At 38.7% G+C, this 25,313-nt stretch overlaps 1 protein-coding gene and 1 non-coding gene across 3 annotated transcripts in view; one reads left to right on the top strand and one right to left on the bottom strand.

The window, feature by feature from the left end:
* The window catches only part of cdh5 (cadherin 5), a 35,838-nt gene extending 13,752 nt beyond the window's left edge, over positions 1-22,086 (top strand). For both annotated transcript variants that reach the window (XM_061040286.1, XM_061040285.1), the window contains exons 7-15: positions 361-474; positions 966-1,108; positions 1,189-1,322; positions 2,360-2,469; positions 3,677-3,779; positions 9,504-9,634; positions 9,868-9,982; positions 15,055-15,187; positions 16,585-22,086. In XM_061040286.1, the coding sequence (XP_060896269.1) occupies positions 361-474; positions 966-1,108; positions 1,189-1,322; positions 2,360-2,469; positions 3,677-3,779; positions 9,504-9,634; positions 9,868-9,982; positions 15,055-15,187; positions 16,585-16,972 (1,371 nt within the window). In that variant the 3' untranslated portion in view covers positions 16,973-22,086. The remainder of the gene's footprint in view (positions 1-360; positions 475-965; positions 1,109-1,188; positions 1,323-2,359; positions 2,470-3,676; positions 3,780-9,503; positions 9,635-9,867; positions 9,983-15,054; positions 15,188-16,584) is intronic.
* Positions 14,032-14,103, bottom strand: trnaa-cgc (transfer RNA alanine (anticodon CGC)). The gene has a single exon. It is a non-coding gene; the product is annotated as a tRNA-Ala (tRNA).
* Positions 22,087-25,313: the final 3,227 nt, after the last annotated feature.

Raw genomic sequence — 25,313 nt, 5'->3', positions numbered from 1 at the left:
CATTTAGAGCCTTTTTACACCTGGCATCGATCGCTGTCCTTGGTGAATACACTCAGGTGTTAATGCACTGAGGAAGAAGACAGGAGATGCATTTGTAGAGAAAAAAAGGAAAGTGTGAATGTCTCCCAAGTCTAAAAGCAGATGCATTAGATAGGAGAATATATACTTCTGACGAGACTGAACATCTTCATTTTTAAACTCTAAAATGCTTACTGTACCAGTGCACATAATATTAATAACCTTAATGAACAGAGATGGTCAAGACCAAGACCAATGCAAAGATGAGCTCATTTAAGTTATCTATCTAACCCTGATCCAGTTAATGCTGTTTTTTTCATTGTTGTGTGTTGAATTCCCCAGGCCCTGGATTATGAGACAACAAACAGCTACACTTTCACAGTCCAGGTGCGAGAAAACCTCAAAAACCTGCGTTTTCCTGCGGACAACGTGAACAGTGCTGTCACCACAGCCCAGGTAAATATTGGACGGACATCTGCGGTCTTTAATCAAGCCTTAAGAAATATTTCATCTTCCTAGTTCACATTTCTTTGAAGTAAAAACTGCAGAGAATGTACTGATTTTTTTGGCAGAAATGTACAGCACTGTCCACAACAATGAGACGGAAATATTTTGAATCATAAAACCTCGGTAATGTTTCTCCTGAATGTACTCCTTACAGAAACTCAGCTTAAACCTTTATCCGTTTCCATTTTTGATTACATTTCCTTGAGCAGCTCTACAAGATCTTAGCTCTTTATAATACAGCTGCTCAATCTTCAGCTCTAGCAGGCAGCCTTTAGTAGGCGGGTGTCAGTGTCAGAGTGAGCCTGAAGAATGACATTGTAGACAGGTTGAACAAAGAAATGAAACAATTCTGGTCCATTAAATCTGTAAAGCAAACCAAATGTGCGCAATTTCCATCCAATGCTGTCATTTAACTGTTATGAATGGATTTAAACTGACAGGTGAACGTCAGGGTGCTGGATGTAGACGAGCCGCCAGTGTTCTCGCTGCCCATCTACACGTTCACAGTGCTGGAAGAGCGGATTGTGAACAACATAGGAACAGTCACAGCCAGAGATCCTGACAGAGCTAGCAAGAGTATAAGGTATAATCTTCTAAAATCAACAAAAATTGTGATTTATCCTGCAATGTCTCACTGATCCATCTCTTTCTCCGCCTGTTTAGGTACTCCATCTTGGACAAGGACTGTCCGATCAGTATCAACCCACTCACAGGTCAGCTGTCCACCCTGAGGATGCTGGACAGAGAACTGGAGGCCACACACATGTTTCAAGTTAGAGCGCAGGAGGAGCCGAGCGGTACGTCACACAATTAATCCTTTCAACAATAGAACCTCAGACGAAAAAATCAAAACCATGTGTTTTCTCTCACACATGATTGCAGGGGGAGGCCCTAAAAAAGACAGTGTGTTCTCTCATTGTTCATCTGGATTTATTGAAGGATGGGGATTTGACACCTTAACAGGGATTTTTATAGGTTTAACGTATTGCAACAACACCTGGCCGACCCACACGGGAAGCTGAGAGTAAGCAGGAAAATCACATTAGAGGGCCTCTTTGTTCACTCACAGCTTCGAAACAAAACTACATATTTTTAGACCAGCAGTGAATAAAATCCAGAGATCTATTTTCGTGGCTTGTCACGATGTTTAAGGAACACAATGGTCCCCTGAGCTTGACAAGGTCCTCGATATACAGTACATGAACTGAACTAAAGATAGTTTCAAAATCTCAGAGCAAGCGACAGCAAAGAGACTCACACACATTCATCAAAAGACTCGCATTCAAAAAGAATGTCAGTGATTTAAAATAAATGTAAAAGCTGCTTTAGTGTGACAAAAACAACTGCCAAATATAAAGCCCACGAATAGATATCTTTTGAGTCACTTGACCTTAATCAGTTTCATTTAGGGGAGAGATGTACACACCTGACCAGCATCATGGCAAAGAATAGTTTATCTTTGAATAAAGATGATAGCACTCAAATTATCAGTAAGTAAATTGAGAATAATTAGTGAAAAGTCATAATTTAAAGTGTCACTGTTCTCTCTGTTGGAACACCCGTGTCCTCCAATTTACATCTTTAAATGATTCTCAGTTTTCCCTACATACGTGGTTTTATATGACATCATTTGAGTTACAACAAAGGATGCATGAAATTGAGAATACATTTGGGCAGCTTCATGAAAGTCTTTTTTTCACTACAACCACTGTACAGTAAGTAAACTGCGATGTAGTTCAATACAGTGTAACAGTACTTAATTATCAAATGAACAGCTGTAACAAACACATATTAATGTATAATGTCAAGTATGTGTTTTTTCTTGCCTCTGTAGGTTTGGAGTCATTTGTGAAAGTTAACATTATAGTTCAGGATGTGAATGACAATAAGCCGGAGCTGGCTGTGGATGAGATCTTCGTATGTGAGAACGACTTCACAAATATGGTAAGGAACAAAAAAGTTATGTTCAGCAGACTTTGCTCATTAATTTTTATGGTTTTGGATTGAGTTAGTCTAATGTTCCACTTGCATCCCTAAACATTCTCTATTAGCCCTGTCCTAGATAATGACAGACCTTTAAAGGTCACATATTATCCTCCTTTTCAGCAACTTTAAATAAGTCTCAGAGCTCCCCAAAAATAGTCTGTGAAGTTTCTTGCCAAAAAGTCCACTCTGATCCTGTATTTAAGCATGCATATTAAACCCCTCTATCACAGCCCTGTTCAGAACAGGCTGTTTCTGTGTCTGTAGCTTTAAATGCAAGTGAGTTGTGTCTGACCACGCCCCTCTGGAATGGCTTGGTTGTGCTTGCGCTTTCTTGCACCACACCACATTGTTTTAGTTGAGAAGGCTGACTCAGAGGACATAACAAATACCTAGCTGTGGGAGTGTCACCCATCCGGGGGAGGGGTTACTTCCCTATGTGATGTCATGAAGGGAAAAATGGCCTGTTTGAGAACACATTTTCTGAAAAGTGGAGCAGGCAAAAGGCATAGAGGATGGACTCTTCTCATAATTGGGGGGTTTGTTAACCAGCTAGGGACACATTTTAGTGTAAGAAAACCATGGTAATGTGTATTTTGAATAATATGTCACCTTGAAATCATTGCATATAATTTAGGACTAATACCTTTCACACAAAAAGAGAAACAATAATGACAGTTTGAAAAATGGATAAAGTATTTAATTTGATCTTACAAAAAAAACAGCACACTATCCTACTGTGACATACATAAATGGTTAATGGATTGTATTTACTGTTTTAGTGCCTTTACCCCAAGAGTGCTACGACAACCACAAACACACAAACAAACAAAAACGTATCTGTACAAGTTCAACAAGCTGGCCTCCTGTTGGGATACAATTAAGGGGTTCAGTGTTTGTATGATGCAATGATTTTCTGCATTTTTTTCCCAGCAAAAATGTTTGAATCAAAAGTGTATCTAATAAGGTTTAACTTTGAGTTAAAGGTTCAAATCCATTTTGAAGCTTCAAACTCTGTTGAAGCCTGAGTTGTTTTTTCTTTGAGATACTTAACTGAGAGCTGTTAAATAAAGAGTCTACCTTTCATTTCCAATGTATTTGACAGATTATATAAACAATAGTGTGAATTTTATTTGACTGAATTTGAGCCATTCTATTTTTTGCGCAGGTGATAGGAACATTGAGAGCCACAGATAAAGACGACCAGCCAGCCTCCTTCAGCTTCAGCCTGGCCACTGAGAGCTCCAACTTCACGATCAAAGACTACAGCAGTAAGTCTGTGTGTGCACCGAGCACATATTTACCTTTCTCTTCTTGCCTGTTGCTCTAAATGGCGCTCAGAGGAAAGCGCTCGCCCTGGCACTGGTTGCTATGCAACAAGTGAAACTCCATTTGAGGCACAGTGCTTTGTTGCTGAAAGTTGAAATTATTTTAACTTCTGAAAGCGTGCGTTGGTTCTTGCTGCCAGACGGGGGATTTAGAGAGCCTGTCTAGGACCGTAAGTGCTGTCTCGAATTCACAACAGCAAATGTTGGAAATAATGAGGGAAAGTGGCTCGGTAGACTTAAGGATGACTCTCTATGTATTCCAAAACTCATCCCAGCCGAAAATGTTTAAGGGACATGTCACACACAATACTACGGTGCCTCTTCAAAGTAAAATAGTAAATAATGTTTAGAGGAAAAACTGCACCAAGGGCAACCTTGTGAATGTATCCACACCTTTATCATGGTTGATGTTATAGTTTTAGGCTTTTCAAAAACCTTTAGTGAGTTAAGTTAAGTCATATTTAATTTTTCCTTATCCACCTTAAATAATGTTAGGGAGAGAAAGGTTTACAATTTTAACTTCCCTACTTTAGTGTATGGTACTGTAAAGTGTGTCTCTTAGCGCTATAATAAAACGATGTACAGAAGTGACAGGAATGTCATTAGATTGGCCGATACTTTGTCATACAAACCTGAAATCATGCTAAAGCTGATTCTGATGCATAAGGTAAAGGTTTCATAAAAGTTATTGCTCTTCATCCAGTAGAAGTCTTTATACATAACCAACATGTGGCACAAAAGTGAGATACTTACTCTGAGAACCATGAATGTCTGTACAGTAATTGGGAAAATCTGTCAGTGGAGTGTTGACAGAAGCAGAGGAGGGTTTTCTGGCACAACTTCACCAACTACCAAGATGCATGGGAGAGTGAAAGGCTTGAAGAGGTCAAAAGCAACACTTATGAAGATCAACTTTGTTTATTAACCAGATTAGACTGACACGGTTAGACTGTCTTCATACTACAGGTGTCAGGTGTTGAGCTTCTTCATTGGAGTGTTGATATAATGTCATAAATAAAGGAAAAATTGAGTCTTTATGGTTCATCTACTGGAGTGAGCATGGTTAAAAAAAACTAATGTCTAATTTTTGATTATAGAATATAATATTGGATTGTTAATACATCACTTAACATAGTTATTGTGTCTACAGTTATAACCCATTCTCCTTCCTAAATGGCAAACAGGCCTGCTTTGTCACACCTCCAAGCTGAAAACACACACACTTAAACGTCTGCTTTCAGTTCTTCAAGAACGTCTTCTAACATTTTGAAAACGTTGTGAAACTGTTGCAGTCTTCTTATTTTTCAGGTCGATGACTAGTTAACTATGTTTAGGAAAATATCATGGTTTACATTTACAGCTGGGTTTACATTGGAGAACTTTAAAAGCTTGTTGGCTCTTATATAAATGCTTATAGGAACCTTGTGCTTCTTTATGAGATGCAGATTGGTGTGTGAAAGCCTCGGTATGTGCACCTGGGAATGAGAACAGTGTGCAATTCTGACCTTTCTTTGACCAAAATATCGCTGGGAGTTGAATGTAATATCTGCAGTCAGAAGATCTGATGCCGATTGTGAGTACAAATGTTGAAGGTATAATTGTACAAGTTAACAATGTCTGCTCGGATAAACAGACTGTGACACAAACGATGGTGTGTACTCTACAAAGGTATTATCTTTGATCCACACATTGATATCCAGGCAAAGCTTGGCGCTATGTTACGTCAGATATCTGATGCCTATTTTGGTTATCCAACATAGGACACAAAATGACACAAGTACAACAGTTTTCATCATTTTTGATCATCATATGCCCTCATAATACATGAAAGCAAGCGGAAAATCTTACCGACTGTTCCAGTCAAATACTAAAAGTGAAAAGATGAAAGCCTCAGGTTGTCAGATGAAAGATTTAGGTGAGGTGTTACTATTTAATTTAAGTGAGACTTGAAACATACTGAGCGGAAGATAAACAGAGGGAAAAAAGGCATGAACTTGCCTTATCCATTTTCTTCCCCGCTCGTGCCTGGAGGGTTGACATGTTGAACTGATCGAGAGGAGGAAGATTAAGATGTAGGAGAGAGAAAGGGAAAGAAAGATGAGGCAGAAGCGGTAGAAAAGATACAAAGGAGTTGAGAGGAAGAAATTAGAAATCAGGGTAAAGTAAAGTGAGAGGGTGTTGAAGTGAGAAGGGGAGGAAATGTTAAAGTAAGAGGATTGAAAAGGGGCGTTTAACAAGAGAACAAAAATAGGTTTAGGAGATGAAGAAAATAAGAGAGACAATATGATTGAGTGGAGAAAGGTGAGGGAATAGAAAGCAAACAAAATCAAAAACAGAAGAAGGTTATTGAAAGGAAGAGAAAAAAATGTGACCTGAAAAGGCAGCACAAAAAGATGCACAACATGGACATTAAATAAGAGAGGAGGTTGAACAAGAGGAGAAGAAAGAGATGACATGGGATAAGGGAATAAAAGAAGAAATGAGGATATGGAGAAAGAGAAGGAGATAAGACGAGGACATGATAAAAGACGGAAAGAGGACATCAGAAACACAAATGCTTAAATGAAATATTCAAAAGTAAGGAGTAAGAGAAGGAGCAGAGAAATGGAAAGAGTAAAAAAGACAGATTGCATCAACAGACGAGAGGAGGGAAGGAGAACCAGGGAGTAAAGTAAAAGGAGATGAGGAGTTGTGTGATAAGTGCTGTTTGTCCGTGTAAACCTCGGCTCTTCCCAGTGGATCAGGACCGTGCCCCCCCCCCCCCCCCCCCCCCCAAAAAAAAAAACCTTTGACAGCACCTCACATCACCATCACTTAACACACACACACACACACACACACACACACACACACACACACACACACACACACACACACACACACACACACACACACACACACACACCAAGAGCTGCAAAGTGATGGCTTTTAAAATATTCATCAACTACCAGCTCTTTAAAACTTGCAAAAAAAAAAAACATGCTTTCATTACAGGATCCTGAAACAAACACACACACACACACACGCACGCACACACACGCACACACGCACACACACACACACACACACACACACACACACCTCAACAGTCAGTGTAGGTGAACAGAGAAGTGACAGGACTAGATGTCGAGACCAGGCGGCGACATGAAACTCGCTGCATTAAAACCAGACAGAAAAGAGAGAGAAGGCGGAGGAAGACAAAAGGATGAAGAGAGAGAGAGAGAGAGAGGAAGATAAATGAGATGCATGAAGAGAGAAATGGAGAGAACAAAAGAAACAGAGAGAGGACAATGACAAAGAGACAGAAATCCAGCGAGACAATATAGACATGAATTCAAACGGTGGTAGAGCAGGAGATGAAGGAAGGACAGAAGCTGTTTTCATCTTTTATTCAGTTAGTTAAGACTTCATCTGTATCCATGTCCTCCCACACACACACACACACACACACACACACACACAGACACACACATGCACACACACACACTAACACACATACACACACACACACACACACACACACACACACACACACACACACACACACACACACTAACACACATACACACACACACACACACACACACACACACACACACACACTAACACACACACACACACACACACACACACACACACACACATGCACACACACACACTAACACACATACACACACACACACACACACACACACACACTAACACACATACACACACACACACACACACACACACACACACACACACACACACACACACACTAACACACATACACACACACACACACACACACACACACACACACTAACACACAGATACACACTTTCACTCACTTTGTTTCAGAAACCTGATCTGAGTGAGGTGGTTGTGTAAACTAAATTTGGTTGTCACACGCTTTGAACCCAAATTACAAGAAACAACTTTTCTCACTTTCTTTCAGCAGTATCTTTCTGTGCAATTAGTTTGTGAAAAGAAACTGGCGTGTCTTTCTCTAAGTGTGTGACCATTATATGCTGTTTGCTAGCAAGCTAGCTAATTGGCAGTTTGCAAGCCTTCAGTATGTAAGCAGAAGTCAGTGGACCCTGATCTTTGCGTCTCTTTGTGCATGTTGGACATCTAGTTCATAACCAAATGAACTAATAAGGAGTTGTAGCCTCCTTTGAGGCAATGTGCTTTTCACAACTCAACTCATGTGCAGCTGCTCAGCCAAGGAAATCCATTTCACAAAGTTCCTGATGGGACAATTGATAGTGCTGGTGTTGCTTAAAGAGGCAGATGATATGATTGGCATATGTGACATGTTACATACTTCAGCCTGTGTTGTTTCCACTCTGTATGTCCGCGTTGTCTTTCATTTTGTCTCCGAGCTGTTGTGGCTTCTAGTCACTTCCACTTCAGGGTCACTTACTGTACTGTACAGTTGAACGGGGCAGATCTAGCTGGGCAGAAATATTTCTAAACTGCTTGTGGCAAAGGGTGCATTTAATGTCAGTGCAAAAAGGATGCATAATCAAAGTGTAACAATTTTGAAGACAAAATTAATAGAATTTCAATTAGAAGTAAATTCTGTTTCAGAACAGATGTTGTTCCTTTATTTGAAGTATTATTTTATAGGAAGAACTTTCAAATGGACTAATAATGAGTTACTTCAGTCATAATAATAATCATACAGTCGGGTCCCTAAAGGGTGGAGTCAGATTTTATCTCGAAAAAATTTAAAGCAAGACTCAGGGGTGATAAAACTGTAATTTTCTACTTTCCAATCACTGATTGTATTCAGAGTGCAAATGTCAGCAACATCCATGTTGTTTTCATTTAAACTTGACTTTAAACCAGAGCTACGCTGCATGTTTCTTTGTCTGAGAGTTTAACAAAGTATGTCTAGGTATGTTTGAGTGTTGGCGAAGGTCTTTCCTGCCATTGTGTTCTCTGATGGTCTTTCAGTGGTGGGATTGTGTAGAAAGGCTCTCCCCATCATCTCAGCAGGAAACGCCTGCCTACCAATGGGGGTTTGACGAATGATTGTTTTGTTGGTCAGGACTGCACTCTGCTCAACATGTTTCAGCTGTCTGTCATGTCTATTCTTGGTTTGATTTGTTTCAAACCCGTTTGGTGATCTTGGACCTTCAGCTTTTTATTTGTTTGACTCTTGACTTTTAAAATGTTCTGGCCAAAAACAGGCCTTAAAACATTACAATAAAAGGATTAGGGTCTGTATTGTCTTTCCATTTCCAGTCATGACATTTTCATTTTCAAAGTCAAAAATAGTACACGGATTTATTAATCTAAGCCTTTCCAAAATGGTCTTGTGCAGGATGTCATGATTTCAGGTTAGAAGGCGCTGCCATTATCTGTAATCCTAAATGACTGAAGTCTGAGATGCACCAAACTGACAGATAATCACAAGTGATCTGTCTGCCTTAATGTAATGACTCTCCTCTTGTTCTTGTTTCTTGTTTTATCTGTGGAGCAGACACTCGCTGTAAAAATAGACTTTAAAGTCTCCATACACCGAGCAGGTGAACATTTGATTCGCTTTACCGAGAAGAGTTGTGATGAGTCAGACAAATTAGACACAGATTTGACTGAAAGGAATGGTGAAAATGTGTCGGTAATTGGGATATTTTGTTCACTAAATGTGTGTATTCATGTGCTTGCCTCTTTTAGACGGCACAGCAGACATCATGGTGAAACAGGGGCCATTCAGCCTGGATGACCCCAAGGATTACAGCGTGGATGTGCGCATCAGTGACGGTGGACGACCCGTTCAGACCAGCATCACAAAACTGGCAATCAAGGTCTGTGTGTGTTTTTGCAGCTCTGTTGTGTTTCCAGATTTCAGATTTTTTTTTCTCTGCACCGAAAAGAAGATGCATTGATTATTTGCTAAATTTCAAATGAACACATGATTATCTTTAATTGTGAATATTCACATTTATCACATGCAGTATATAGATTGAATGGACATACAGTGACTTTATACATCAATCAGTTTCACTGATGTACATATCATTGGTTTGTCCTGTTGTAGTCGTGCAAATGTGATGCCAGGCGGGTTCCCACTCAGTGCAAAGCTGGTGCTCGGAGGATGGGAGTGAGCGTTCATGCCCTCATTGCAATTCTGCTCTGCATACTGACCATACTTGGTAAGTGTTAGTTTTTTTCTCCTTTGAAAGTCTGCATGTTTGATGGATAATTGTCGTAATTTGGAGCATTTCTTCACAGCACTTCTAAAAAGACAAATGGTGTCAGGTTTTTCACAACAGTGCCTCAAGTACCTCACTTCAGGAGACAGTCTTTTCATTTTAAAGCTGAACTCCAATAATGTTCAACATCAAAGTCTGTTTACTGGTGTCTTGCAAGTGAACTGGGGGGGGGGGGGGGTCTGATTTATTTCCTCAATTAAGATCTGAAGTCAATGTCAGTTCAAGCTACACATACTTCAGGTTAGAAAATGATGTGGAGTTAGAAAGATCTGTGATTACCACATCTCATGGACTCATAGGTTTGTGAACTATACAGTCAAAAGTTTGGAAATGCATGTTATTATCTTAAAGACATTTGTATCTGAAGACTTGTGCTTAAATGTCTAACATGTGTTTCTTATATAAATAGAAATGGTGACGTTGATGCCTACGTATGTATGCATTTCTTTCCAAAACAAAAATAAAATGAAATGTTTTATGTTTTAATATCAACTATTATTTTAAAATGTGGAAGATAGTGGAAATAAAGTAAAACCTTTTATTATTTGGTGTGTTTTAGATACAGCTTACAGTAGCTATATATATCATAATATAGTAGACTTTATTATTGATCATACTGATAATGTTGTGTGTCCAAACCTTTGACTTGTAGTGTACACTCTACTCTTAAACCATGTCTTAAAAGTTTTGTTAAAGTTGACTTAAAGCAATTGACCGAGCATTAACTCGTAATTTATTAATTGAGATAAAAGATCATTTTTGGCAGATTTCAGCAATCTGTCTTCCATTCTTCTGCCACATAGTTGTTTTAGGGTTAGGGTTAGAGATTGCAGGTTTTAAAAAACTTCAGCATAGTCTTCACTTAAGAATCCACTACTTTAGGACACGTCTATTCCGCAGCTTATTGCTTCTCTTTTTCTCTTTCAAAACGAATACACACTGCAACGCTTGGCTAAAGGGAAGCGGCTTCGGGAAATTGTCAGATATGGCAACAGAGACTAAAGGGGGCGAGACGTAATGAGGGTCAATAAACTGTCAAAAGGAAAGTGAAACACTTTTATTGAATAGGTGACAAGTTGTCCATCAAGTGTTTTGTAAACTTTTTTCCTTATTCACTTTGTCAACAGTGCTGTTCATTAATCTGAATTCTGAAACCGGGGTTTGAGAGAACCAACTTTGAAGTTATGTTTTGGAGATGAAAGACGAAAGTTTGTTCGAAGCAAACAAATCTGAATCATAATCAGACACAAGTGTATTCCTAACAAGCAGAAAAATAAGATGTGTCTCTGCCTGGCCTGCTTGCCTGCTTGTTTTGGGGTCTATGGGAAGATAATGAATGGGCATTAGTAAAATCTTCATACTTAGATTCAGGGATAGACAGAAGAAAAAATGTAAAACTTTTTTTTTTTAAATGTCTTCCTTTAAGTGTTCACTGTTTCACAGTCAGTTTACAAACAGGTGTCAAATACCTTTTTATACCTGAGGAGTTGCATTCTCTGACAGGGTTTGATGAAGACAACATCAATGATAGATAGAAAATGCCAGCGCTGAGTGATTGGGGCATGTGCACACACTTGCCCTCGCTGTGCGATAAATAAGGTTTGTGTTTTGTGGGGAACAGTTCCCCTCCCTTTGTTGTTGGTTTTATGAATAATGCAGCGGCGGATGTGGAAATAATGCCTGCGGTTGTGAGCTCAATATTCTCTTTGATACCTTCGCCCCCTGCTTCTTTTTTTTTTCTGGTGAAAAAGAGACACTTGTCATGTTGGATGAGAGGCATGCCGGAGATAGTTGGCCAAACCAGAGGGGTGAGAAGTGCTGAGGAAGAAAAAGGCAAAGAGATGAAGAACTTGAAGATTAAGAGGGGGATGGAGGCGGAGTGACAGACGGAAAAAAAAAAACAACTTATATCTAAACTTAGATATGGGAGGTGGAGAGGGGTGAAGCAGACACAGTAAAGAGACAAGTTAGCTGTGGTGTAGGGAGACAGAGTGAGTGACAGAGCAAGACAGAAAGAGGTTAAAGAGAGACCCTGAAGAGGAGAATTGTGGGAAAAAGCTGCAGAAGAATAGTAGTGGTAATGAGGAGAGTTTATCAGCTCTTAAGGTGCCGTCTGCTTATCAAACACCACCAAACACTCGGCCTATTAACTATTTATACACTCTTTCACTATCGCGCCTTTACCCCTCTGTTTTTTCCTTCATCTCTCTCTTCCTCCCTCTCTCCCCCTCTGGGTCTCTCTCTCTCTCTCTCTCTCTCTCTGCATCCCTCTCTTCCCTTCTCTCTGTCTCTCTCTCTCTTTATCAAACACCACCCCCCCCCCCCCCCCCCCCCCCCCAAATGCAGGCCAGATTAACTATTTAATGCACTTGTCATTATCTGCCAGGGCCCAAAGCAATTTACCGCGCTCCCCATTCACCAACGCATTTTCTCACAAGTAGTCTGGTTTGACACGCAGAGAGAGTGAAAAGAAGAAAAATTTTCTCAGTCTTTTTTGTACAAAGAAAGGGCTTCTTCCCTTTTTTTTCTCCTTTCTCGTCCCTCTAAGTCTGATATCTCCAGAGCTTATTAAACTGCAGAGCATGTGTTGTAAAAGATTAATCTGCTGGTTTCCCAGGCAAACTTAAATTAGTCCCGCTCGCCCTCGACTAAAAGGCATGGCTAATGCTGCCCGTCCGCTGAGAGAGAAAGAGGTTCATATCAGGACCGAGGCTCGGGGCGTAATCTAATGTCAAATGTATCCCCTCCTCTCCTCATCTGTCTCCTCAGCCCTAACTTCTCCTGTTTCCTCCACTTCCTCCTTCCCTCGGTTGTTGGGTCTTCTTGTTTGTTTGTTGGATCTTCTTCTAATTCGCCTTCCTCCTCTTCACTACTGTATGTCTTTGAGTGCTCCATAAAAAAATCAAATCAAAACTGTGTTTCTTTTGCCCCATTTTCTTAGGACAAAATAAAAAGCAAAACCAAAAGTGGAAAATGATTTGCAGGTTTACTGGGAATATGAATTACCTTTTGCTTCTGTAAATAACATCTTTCAAACGCTATGGACGTGTATTGGGGAATTTTATCCAGTTAGGGTTAAGAGTTCAGCTCTGATGAAACATCATAATTGCAGGGACTTGTTTTAGATAGAATTTGTGTTTTTTAATGAAATTCCAATGTTTGTACACTGCTGTTGACAAGCAGGAGATACAATTAGTCAAAGGGTTGCTTCCTGATATTCTAATTAGGATTACTTTAAAGACTTTTAAAATTCATCAACGTTTAAAGAATTTATGTAATGCAGTGGATGTAATTTTATATCTGTTTAAATTCACATGGGACACTGCTTTAATGCATCAATCCTCTATATTATATGACAAATGAAATCATATGTACGAGCACAGAGAAAGATTACATTAAAATATACGGTGGCCAAAAAGTGCAAATGCATTTCAAAAGCCCCAAAAAATGTCCATCAGGAGAAACAGGCTGCAAATTTACAAACAATGCCAATTCAAAAGCACACTGACAAGTCCAAAAGAAAATGAATTGGCAGAATTGGCTTGCAAATGAAAAACAAAACTTGCTGCATGAAGTAGAAACACTTGCATTAACAGGAAACCTGCTGAAAATATTAAGAAAAGGATGCAAAGTTTCACAAATGTAAAAGAAAAATGCTGATTTACAAAAGAAAAAATCAAATGTCATCAAAACAGCAATGCTCCAGGACAGTATGTGAGTGCCCAGGGGAAAAAGTTATTATTACATCGGCAAAGAGGGAGGGAGAAAAGGCTAAAGGCACCGACTACTGCGCAAATACACAAACTTTATATCATGTACAAAAAACAAGATCACAGTTGAGTGAAACAGTTTGAGATGGACAGACAGCTTTGTATTGGTGTTTACTTCTTAAATGACTCCCAGAGTTGTGGATCCTTATCCGAGATGTAAACTGTTCACAAATCATTCAGTATTTCTCTTTTGCAGCAGATTTAGTTCAAAGTAAGAAATGGAGATGCTGGGGATTGAACCCAGGACCTCATACATGCGAAGCATGCGCTCTACCACTGAGCTACATCCCCTGATGTTTAACTTCTGTTGGTCAAAGATAATGTTTTGGATTAGAAACAAGCATTGACTCAGTGTTGAGGAAGCGGGAAGTAAACTGTGGTCTCTGTTGACCTATCCAACTACAATCACCTTCTTCCTCTGCTACTTCCATCTTTGCTCCTGACAGACAATGGTGGAAATTTTCACGTCCACTCAAGGTCTTTGTTACGTGAACATTGGAAAAACATGTCAGTTTGCTCATTGAATGATTTAACACTAAAATACTCTAACCCTTCGTTCTTGTCTTTGCTTTCTTACTTCCTCTGTTTCCCCATTTTTACCACTTTCTTCTTTTTCTCTGTTCTCACCAACGTGTCTTCCCTTCCATTTCTTACTCGTCCTGTTTTCTTATGGTATACTCATTTCCACTTCCCATCCTGTATTTACTGTTTCTCTCGTCCTGTTTCTTACGCTCCGCTCTCTTCTCTTTCTTTGTTGGATCAGTTTGTCTCTCGCTGCGCAGATTCATTTGAGGTTTGAATGCTTGAGGCGAATGTCTCAGACACCTTAAACCATCCACTCCTCATTTACTCCTCTCGTTCCTGCTCTGTTTTCTAGTCGCTTTCCCTCATTAGTGTTCCACTTTCCTCACTTGTTTCCTGCCCCCATTCTTATTCTGTTGTGTTTTTTGTGGCCTAATTTTCTGTCATGTTTTTAAGTCTTAGAACTGTTGGTCCAGCAGGGAAAATGGTGGGACAATCTGTGTGTCTGAGGGGTTTTCAAATGTTTACGTGTTTGTATTTGACCTGAGGATATCATATACGTGTCCTAGAATGCCTTTTGGCAGCAGAGATCATTTCTACTATGTCCTAACTTTTAATGTATTTGGTGATGATTATGCTGTTAAAAGTGATCAACACTTAACAGTCCTGCACAGAAAGAATGTCATTTAAGAAAATAACCATATTTTCTCTACCTTTCAGTCATAGTGATCCTGTTCGTAATGAGGAAACGCTACCAGAAGGATTCTCTGGCCAGTATGAAGAACAGTGGGGAGATTCACGAGCAGCTCGTCACATACGATGAGGAGGGAGGAGGAGAGATGGACACTAATGGGTATAAAGATGAATAAAAAATTAATCTGAACGACCTTTATTCAAAAATTTGAAATAACTGAGCTGACATCCTGAGATTTTTTTTCCTCAAGGACTTATCCCAAAAAAAGGAACCTTTCGAAACCGAACTATCAGCTATTATTTATAATCTCTGTATTTTAATGAAAAAAACAAATATTTTTTTAAGTGAAATATATTTGTTAAAAAAAATATCATCCTTTCATCTTTGCCATTGAGGTCATTCATATCTTTGTTTTCATAAAAAAACTAATTTAATAATTGTAAAAAAAAAACTCACTGAAGCTAATGGAAGTAAAGAACATTTTTAACACGTGATTTAATTGGTATTAATGACAACAAAACTAATTCATTTCATCACACTGCTACAACTTCAAATTTCATACATGCAAGTCTCCTTCTCTCTCTTTCTTTGCTGCGTCTGTCAATTTTCTGACCCACTTTACTCAAAACAAATCATTACGGTCACATTTAATCTGAATCTAATCGTATCCAAATTTAAGTAGAATTAAATCCATACATAATCTTGTACACTAGAGATTTTATCTCCACACTGAATGCTGTCAAAACATATGACGGCTATGAACATCTGCAGACTGACAAATGACAAGCAACAGCAAAAGTAAACTGGACTTTTTTTGGTTAATGTACTTATACTAATTAATATAGAGATTCGGATTCAGATTTTTTCCTTTTTTTAAAGTCAAAGTCTTTAATTGTCAGTTTTGCCATACGTACTGGACATCCAAAATTAAAAAAATTGTTTCTCTCCAAACCACGGCACAAACTGCAATAGTATACAAAAATGATTAAAGATAGCAATTAAACATATAAGTACAGATATATAAAAATATTTAGAACGTGCAAAAGGTGTGCATTCAAAACAAAAGCAACAACAACAAATGTGCATGGACTTGAACTATGTATAAATACAATTTGGCACTAACAAATGATGGTGCTCCAGTGTATTATTTAAAGTCCTCTGTCTTAAAGTGACAAATGCAGATACTTCTGGTTGCTGATGAGGGTGGGACAGTAGAAGTTAAAGATTAAAGTGACATCAGTATAAAGTGTCCGGTGCTTATTTTGGTTTCCCTGTTGAGGTGGGTAAGGGGTCAGAGAGACAGAGAGAGAGACAGCAGAGCAAAATCTTCATCTTAGCCTTGAAGTAGGATCCAATTCTAGAGTTTAAAATCATATATTCAATTTGTATCTTTTCCTTATGTACTCTTATACAGCTTTAAAACGCCTTTAAAACACATTTGAAACAACAATGTGTCTGCAACAATCTGCTGAGATATTTAATTATAAAATAGTTCATGATCAAGTTAAGGTTTACCATCATTTAGTAAGCTAACATACAGTCTTCCTCTTTTTCAGCTATGATGTCTCAATCCTCTCTTCTGCTTGCAATGATGGCTCTTTGCTCCGCCACCCCGACCGCCACCCTCACCCCTCCCTCTACGCGATGGTCCAGAAAGCCCCCCACCACCTCCCACAACCCACGGCGTGTAAGGGGGACATGGCCGCCATGATCGAGGTCAAGAAAGACGAAGCGGATCATGACAGAGACGGATTCCCTTTTGACACTCTGCACATCTACGGCTACGAGGGGCCTGAGTCTCTAGCCGGGAGCCTCAGCTCTCTGGAAAGTTCCTCCACTGGCTCAAACGTGGATTATGATTTCCTTAGCGAATGGGGGCCGAGGTTCAGGACCCTGGCTGAGCTGTATGGCGTGGATGGAACTGAGTACTACCATCAATACTGATGGAGACTGTCTATTAACGAGCACATGTGATGCCAAAATACACACGCATACACAGATCAAAAACAGCCATAGAAATACACCCACTTAAAGCCAAACGCATGCAGAAAATATACACACAAACCAGGCGTTTAGGCTTTCCATTTTGTTTCTGGAAAAGGAGCTGACAACCATTTTCTCTAAAGACTTCTCTAGCTTCTGAAAAAAAGGAATCAGGGCGCCCTGCTTCAATAGTAAAAAAAAACAACTAAGTTTTGTTATCGTGTGTAATTCTTTGTGTCCTATGTTTTTATCGATTCCTCCTCACACTCACCATCGTTAAACTCCAGGAAGAAGATTCAATTTCTTTTGGTGCCCTTCCCCTTCCGATGAAATTTTGGAATTATTTTAGAGTAACACCAGGACAGGACACCAGAGAAGGAAGTGATCATTAACCACATCGAAACATGTGGAAGAAGAATGAGTTTTAATGAGAGTATGGGATCCACCCGTTGGGAGGCCTTTTATCCCTTCACAGGAAGCATTGTGTAATGTTTGCTGAATTCATTCTACATGAGAAAACTTAAACTTCCAATCAGATGAAACTCTACTGGAACTGCAGCTAATCATATTTTACTCTGTTATTATTAAATATTATTGGCTTATGAGGTCACCGCTGGTCAAACATGTAACTCAGTTATTTCATTGCTTTATGTTGTACTGCTTTTATTTCATGTGGCCCTATTTTGCATCCCCCTTTAACAAATCTGGGATTGTATTGAAGGTAAAAGTTTGTATCGTTTCTCTTTTAAAGATATCTTTACGTGCACCAATATCAATTTGCATCTGCACCTATCAGCTATACATGTTTGTAAGTTCATGACCGTGCAACTTGGAAGACCTAACATGGACTCAAAGCGACAATGACAGTGCTAAATAACTATGCATAATCATATAGCATGGCTAGTATTTCAAAACATCACTAAGTCATTTAGGAGTTGGTTCATTTAAATAGTCAGACTAATATTACAATTTTAACAGAATTATTTTTATTTCTCTTTCCATTCTCCTGGGGATGCAAAATGTAGCGCTTCAAATCAAATCCTTTTTTAATTTGAGCTTTTTATCATCGTATTCTGTCTTATTCTTCTCTTTGGTATTGGAGGCTTGTAATCTATTTGAATTCTGATGTTTTTTGATATTCGACAAAAAGGGCACTATCAAAGCAAGAACGAGGAAAGAGCGAATCAATTTCTAGATCTGAAGTAGATGAAAAATTGAGAAGTCAAATTGAGTTTAAACTCAAGGACGTATGACCAGAAATGCAAAAAATGAAAGTTGAACCCTGGAAAACTCATCAGTCTGTCTTGTGCATTATTTTGTGATACGCTCTCGCTGGGTTTTTTGACAAGCTTTGTATGTTTAGCTGTATTGATGTTTGCAACAATTCTTTACACATTCAAAAAGAAACAAGTTCAGATAAGGTCCATCAAAAGTTTCTGATGTTTGGCACTAGGGGAGTTTTTTTTCTCGAGGTAACCCTGAAATGAACAAGGAGTCTTTTCCTAAGTGAGGCATTTGTCAATTTTCTTGGCGGTCTTGTGCTCTGTTGAGAGAGAAAAAAAAGACAACAGACTGATGGAGGGAAGGACTAAAAGGAAATGGCACTACTGATGCTCAGACAGAATTACAGCGTGTTCCCAGGGTTTATTTGACAGGAACCATCATCACAGTTATTGTTGAGATGAAAGCTCAATTCTCAGAGGCCTACTAGAACAAAAGTCATTCAGACAGCTGCGGAAACACTGAGTGGCAAAGGCAGCTCGTCGGGCAGTTGTGATGGCTCTGAGGTGGCTTGAATAAGTTTAACCTTTCATCCTTTTTGGCTACTGTCAGCACAAAAACTCTACGATCCAATATGTTGACAGTCTTCAGAAGATCTGATGCATTTTTACAAAAAATAACAACACTGTATTGAAGAATTGAGGCTTGAAGTTTTTGAGTGACCTGGGCTGTTTTCAAAACCGCCTTCTACATACTACCTTTTGAGTAGTAGTAATAGTAGTATGCAGTATGACTGTATGTCCGGGGTTAATTTGCAGTATGCCAGGCATGGCTAAACTGGTTTCCTGTTCTGGAATGCAGAAATAAACAACAGCCAAGCTGACGGCAAACCTTGCTCAAGTGTAGCATCGACTTACAGTCTGAAAAAGTTATTCATTTCCATTTTTATGATTTTGAGAATCAAAACAGATAATAGGCAGCATCATTGTGTGGTTTGGTCTGATTGGGATTATTTCCCCTGTAACGATAGCCATTGCTGTCATGAGACAGTACGAAAGGAATACTTTTTCCGAATCAGTACGACATTGGAATATTTTTTGGCAGATCTCGCATTTGTTCGCATACTGCATACTGCATACTGCATTTTGGCCAAATCAGTTATGTACTACTAGCATTGTAGGTGGTTTTGCCTTGGACCTACTTTCCATGACCTTTTCAACCTTGGCCATCTGGTAGAAGGCTTAAGACCTCTTGAATTAAAAGTTTGAGCCGACACTTCTGTAGCATTTAAACAATCAATTCAGACATAATGGCTAAGTGGTGGACTATTGCAGAAAGAAACATTTATGAAAGCTCATAGAGTTAAGGTCACTTATTGTTGTAAGTGACACCTTATAAATCAGTGTATGTCACTGTAAAGTGCAGCCCTTTCTCTATAAGCAAGCTTTGTTGCCATTGTGATCTTTAAATACATGGTTGAGTCCTGCTTAATTCTGATGAAGACACTGCCACGTGTCTTTTAGACAGTCCCATTGTTTTTTTAAATGTAAATCCTTCTAGTTTAGAGAATGAAGTTTATTTACTCTGCTGTTTTATTCTGTTTTGTTTGGACTTGAACTTGTTTCTTTAAAACCCGGCCTCTGTGGAATGCCATTTGATAAACGCTGGACACAATAGCTGGAAGCCCTCTGAATGCCTTCCTGTAGGGTTCATATATATACTTAGAGTAACAAGCTCCTCCACCTCACTCTCATTCCGCATCTCCTGAGCTCCTTGTTTGCTTGACCATATCTCTCTCTCTCTTCGTTCTCTAATCAGCTAAACCAAACACTGCAATCCACTTCCTGTCCATCTGGGAGGTTTGTTCCCGCCCCTTCCTGTCTGTGTTATCTCGAAGAGGGCTAACACATTGTGCTCGCTTCCCGTTAGCCCGGCCTGGGAAACAATCTTAAAGAGGAAAAGGGAGCGGGGCAAGTTGAAACACTGAATGAGCTTGGGGGTAACAAGAAAGAAAGAAGAAGAGAACAATGTAGGGCAGTGATGAGTTTTCCAGCTGGGCAGAAACACTTCAGAGCAAAGATGTTCAGGATGAAACGATGACACACATCCAGGTGGTGTTAACATCCTGTTAGCCTGGCATCTTCAAGAAGCAGAAATGACCCACAGTTTAATTTTTAGATTTAAAAAATTGAAATCCTCACTTTGGTGGTGACCCGTGATTATTGCCTCTTATGCTATCATTTTTATTTTATCGTTGTGATGGTTGCACTGAAAATGTAATTTTTAATTAAAACTTGACTTTTGTTTTTAAAGAAAAAAAAAAGACAACTATAAAAATTATGTTGAGTCTTGAGAAAGCTCATGGGACTAGTGAACACACTTTCGAATCTTATCATAGATCAGTATGATTCTTAACCATTTGTGTGAGCAACTTGTGAAACGTGTTGATCAAAAATGGACACTCCTCGTTATGATTTGAGCTACAACAAATTAATTAATTAATTGATTAAAACTTTCATGTTGTTAATGAGGTATAGAAGCCAGCAGCCTGTAGCAGATAGAGACGCTCCAATATATATTCTCCAAACAGCAATAAGTGTTGTGTTTACTTACAGTACAGAGAGGAAAATTTGGGATGTTTACGGAGGTAATAGGGTCATTTGCCAACATTTTTAGCTGCTAGGGCTGGCAGTTATTTCCACCTGTTGAGTTCAGTTGTAAAACTCATTAGGGAATAATAAAAAAAAAAACATACAGTATATATATCCGAACAAGCAATGAAAATTATTTTTCAACCAATAAATGTGCAAAAACAATATGAAGATCATGACTAATTTTACTAGCAAAGAAAAACAACATTAAGAACACAATGATGTCTGGCTGCCATGTTCATTCACTTATTACTAGTCCGACATTGAGTTATTTGCTTCTCTACAGTGACTTTAATATGCACATTATGACATTACATTTGATTTCTGTTTTATCTCTGCATATCTGTTCATCGGCTAATTCAGTATATAACGTTGAAATTGTTTTTGAGTTATTTTAAATCCTTAAAAGTGCCAAATTTTTGTTTTTTTACTATAAAGGTTATCAGTGGCTGTGTGAGTGCATTGTCTCCTTTCATCAAAAAGGGAATCATTTTGGATCCAGACAGTGAAAAAATACCTCTCAGGTTGGGATCCAAGCACAAATTAAGTGTTAAACTTTATGTGAAGAAACATCTGCCCCTAATTTTTCAATGTCACAGCCTCACAATTCAGACCTTTAACCGATACATTTGTATGCTCATTCCTGTAACCTTTTATTTAAGGAGTCTACTTTGAGGGACATGTATATAGAAAGAATGTGCCTAAAAACGTTTTCTTGCCTCACCTTCTTTATGTTTTGCCTCAATCTCTGTATTTAGAAGATGTTAAAGTTGACACAATCTCTTTTTTTATTGCTGTAAAGAGTCACAATAGGTTCAATAGGTTTTCTCCAAGTGGCAAAGATGAATCTTGGATGCATGAGTGACAGTCCGAGTGAATATGTGATTTTCTGTTTTTAGTCACGTGTGTGTCAGTGTGTGTGCTTGTGATTGTACCCATGTGCTGTACATACAAACAAATGGGTGTCAAACCAATAAAACTAGCAACAAGGTAGAAATACACTTTTTTCTCTTGTGTAAATACAGGAAGGCTCTTGACTGGAGCAAAATGTGCCTTTATTCTTTAGAAAAATAAGAACTACTGTAATTCAATTTTTTTCTGATGGCAAACACTATGTTTTCTATATTGTTTTTATGGTGTATAGCATCTACTTTTTATTACCTGAAATTTTTTGTAAGTGTAGAATAAAAAATAAACACTGAAGTTCTGTGTTCTGGTGATTTGTGTTTTAGAGTTCACATTTTAGCAAAAGAAAATTTAATCAGTGTGATGTTTTTATGAATCAAACCACCAAAATACAATCCAAAAATTGAGTTTCTGACTTTGGAAAAAGTGTTTTAAAAATGTTGTTTGGCATTGCCATCTTGGTTTTTATGTCCTGGAGTGAAAATGTTTGGAAGAGAAGATTGTACCAAACACAGGTGACACTTAGCATACAGCTAGAACACTCTATTGTCCGTCTGTAATAAAAGAAGATAAAGATAAAAAATGACCAAAGTATTAAAGGAACAATTTGTAACTCTGACTCGTAGCAATCAAAGTGGGTACTGCAGTCCAAATTCAAAACATTAGAGACAGCTGTCTCCCCACGCCCCCTTCTCTCTGAAGCTTCAGTGTTTAGCCAGCTCTGCATTGGTCTTGAAACTGTTCTGGGGTCCAACCTCTCTCCATTTTTCAAAAGCATTTCCAATATTTTGTCCTAGTTTTGCCCTGTTTCTGGTCATGGAGCTTATTACAAAAATACTGAGGCTTTTTAGTTCGGTAGAATCAGTTATAGACTACTGAACCGTTTCGCTTCCCCGCTTCTATCGCTGCAACACCTGTAGGTTTGCAAAATCCCAATTTGGTTACATTTGGTACCAAAAGTACTTGGTATGAAAAGCATACATTTTTTGGACCAAAAAAATAGCACAGCAGTAAAGAGGACTTTGACTATTTCATTTCTAATGTTACTTTACGTCACTTAAAACAACTTCTTTATGTTTAGACACCCTCACTACTCGGTCAATTACGCTCAACATGTCATATTAAGCACTTGACCTAAGTACCATCATGTTCCATTCAGACTTTTAAAAAAAATGCTGATTGATTCGTGGTCGAACTTGAAACACCAGGTCCTGAGTGAAAACTTCAGTATTTGTGTCACTCATCCATTGCCACAAAAATCACCACTAAAGAACTTCACTCTCTTTCCAGAAGATCGGAGTTCACAAGACCAAAATGATCCAAAGAGCCCTCTGAGTGTCATTGCTTCTAAGGTTAAAAGATGTCATTTTAACACATTTCGTTCCACTTCCATGTTATATCTTGATAGGAAGGTCATTGACCACATATCTATGAAAAGAAAATGACCACTGAAGCTCCTGATTGAGAAAAAACTGAAATGATGATGGGTTTTTTTTTCATGCTAATGAGAGAAGTATGGACACAAAAATGAAAGGAAAAACAGATATGATCCTGACTTACAAAAGCATGTTTTTAGAGTTTTGAGAGTTTAGATGTTAGGGCCGGTATTAGAAGGAAATGAAATCATGTGTTTTTGTGACAAATCTCCCCCCACGCCCATAAAAGGAGAAGCTGGAATTTGCTGACAATACCCCAACAACGGGTCAGGTCAGATCAGGATTTGTAGCACATGTTCATCAAGTTACACCAAAAGTTTGAGTGCTGACATTTCAAAAACAAGAAAATGTATATGTTACCAGCAGGTGTTTATGTAGTCAGTGTATTCAGATTCCATATGCTGTAGACCAACTCTGTTTCTTTGTGTTAAACGATCCGATATGTCAAATGTTACACATTGTGAGGCGGTGTGAGGAAAGCTCTGATCTCCTTCGCCTTCATCTTTGGCATGTGATCAGATGTGAGTCGAGGGATATCCCGATGTTTTTCCCTGTTACAAACCAAGTGTAAATTCAGCACAGGTTCATGCGGTTTTATTATTGTAAGGGGCCAGTGGATCGAGGGGTAAGTCCTCTATATATGTGATCAAATCCATATGAGACACGAACATTAGTCACGACAGGGTGTTCGGGATCACAGGGGAAAAAAACCAGAGAGTGAGACTATGAGAGGGAAATACCAAAGTGACGTCAATCTCCCTGTACGTCTTGTGTTGACATCCTGCTGGGAATACCAACACACACACACACACACACACACACACACACACACACACACACACACACACACACACACACACTCAAGTGTTCAAAGTTCAACAAGGATTTTTCTGATTTTGATCTGGCCGACAAATCTGACTCTAAAACAGGACCAGGTGTGCATACACCTTTAGGCTTTGGTCCTTGTACGGTTGATATGTGACCGTGTTTATAAACTCTGTGTCAGGAAACTTAATTTACAACAAGTTTTAATGCCTACAGCTAATTTGTCTTATTGCCTTACAAAAGGAACCATACGACTATTTCAAACAGGCACATTGTGTTACTTATTTATCCTGATTTTGCCTCTGAGAAAGGACTGCAGCTTTTTGAATAAACAACTGTGGATGTTTTTCTAGTGAATTTAGGCCACATTTCAACATATAGACCACAGAGTAGGATAATTGACAATCAAATGGCCTTCACATTTATGATGTTTTACTGTCTGTACTGTTGCTCTGCTATTTCATAACAACCACCTGCTGATTTGTTTTTGGCTGAGATATCATCACAGAAATAAAGTGACACAACTTTAAAGAGCCTTAGTAATGTGCACAAAAGAAGAATTGGACCAAAAATGCTTCTTGCAGTGAAGTTTCAGTCGTGCACTTGCTTTGCTAAACAAATGTACTTTGTGTCAATTACAGCTGCTGGATAATAAGCAACACTAACAAAGCAATCTTAGAGTTGTCAAAATGTTGAATCCAAATAAACAGGAATAAACTCTCGATGTGACATTTAGTTAATTACAAAAGCTTCTTGTTGCATACTGAAAACTTTAAATCCCAATAGGACAATGAAATGGCTTTGAACGACTTAGTGAGGAACAGTTGTATATTTCTCTGTCTCATGAGCGACTGTGATATATGTGTTTGGAAAAAAGAAACATTTTGGTTTACGCTTGTTCTGTCCAATATTACACTAACAGACCACAAAGTGCAGTATAAACCTGTATAGACTGTTTACAGTTTGTATCACTCTCATTACACAGTAAGACATGTCTGGATGAGTGTATTATGTTGCCTTCAGGGCTTTCTTCCAGAGAGCTGTCTCACTTTAAGCCAGGAGAGCCGTGTAGTTTTGATGACTTAACTTACAGAAAGGTAAGGCTCTACGGCACACAGGAAGACAAGTTATTTGGCTGTTACACCAAACGTATAAAATTTCAAATATTTTCTATAACATGGCCTTTTCTTTTTGTAAAACATCAGAGGAAAATAACCTTGATTTACATGACTATTACAACCAGCACTTTACAGTAAATAATAC

Source organism: Labrus mixtus, chromosome 6 (genome assembly GCF_963584025.1).
Source record: "Labrus mixtus chromosome 6, fLabMix1.1, whole genome shotgun sequence".
NCBI classification, from domain to species: Eukaryota; Metazoa; Chordata; class Actinopteri; order Labriformes; family Labridae; genus Labrus; species Labrus mixtus.
The sequence above is the reverse complement of the archived record's forward strand: the minus strand, read 5'-3'. Positions and strand labels throughout refer to the sequence as shown.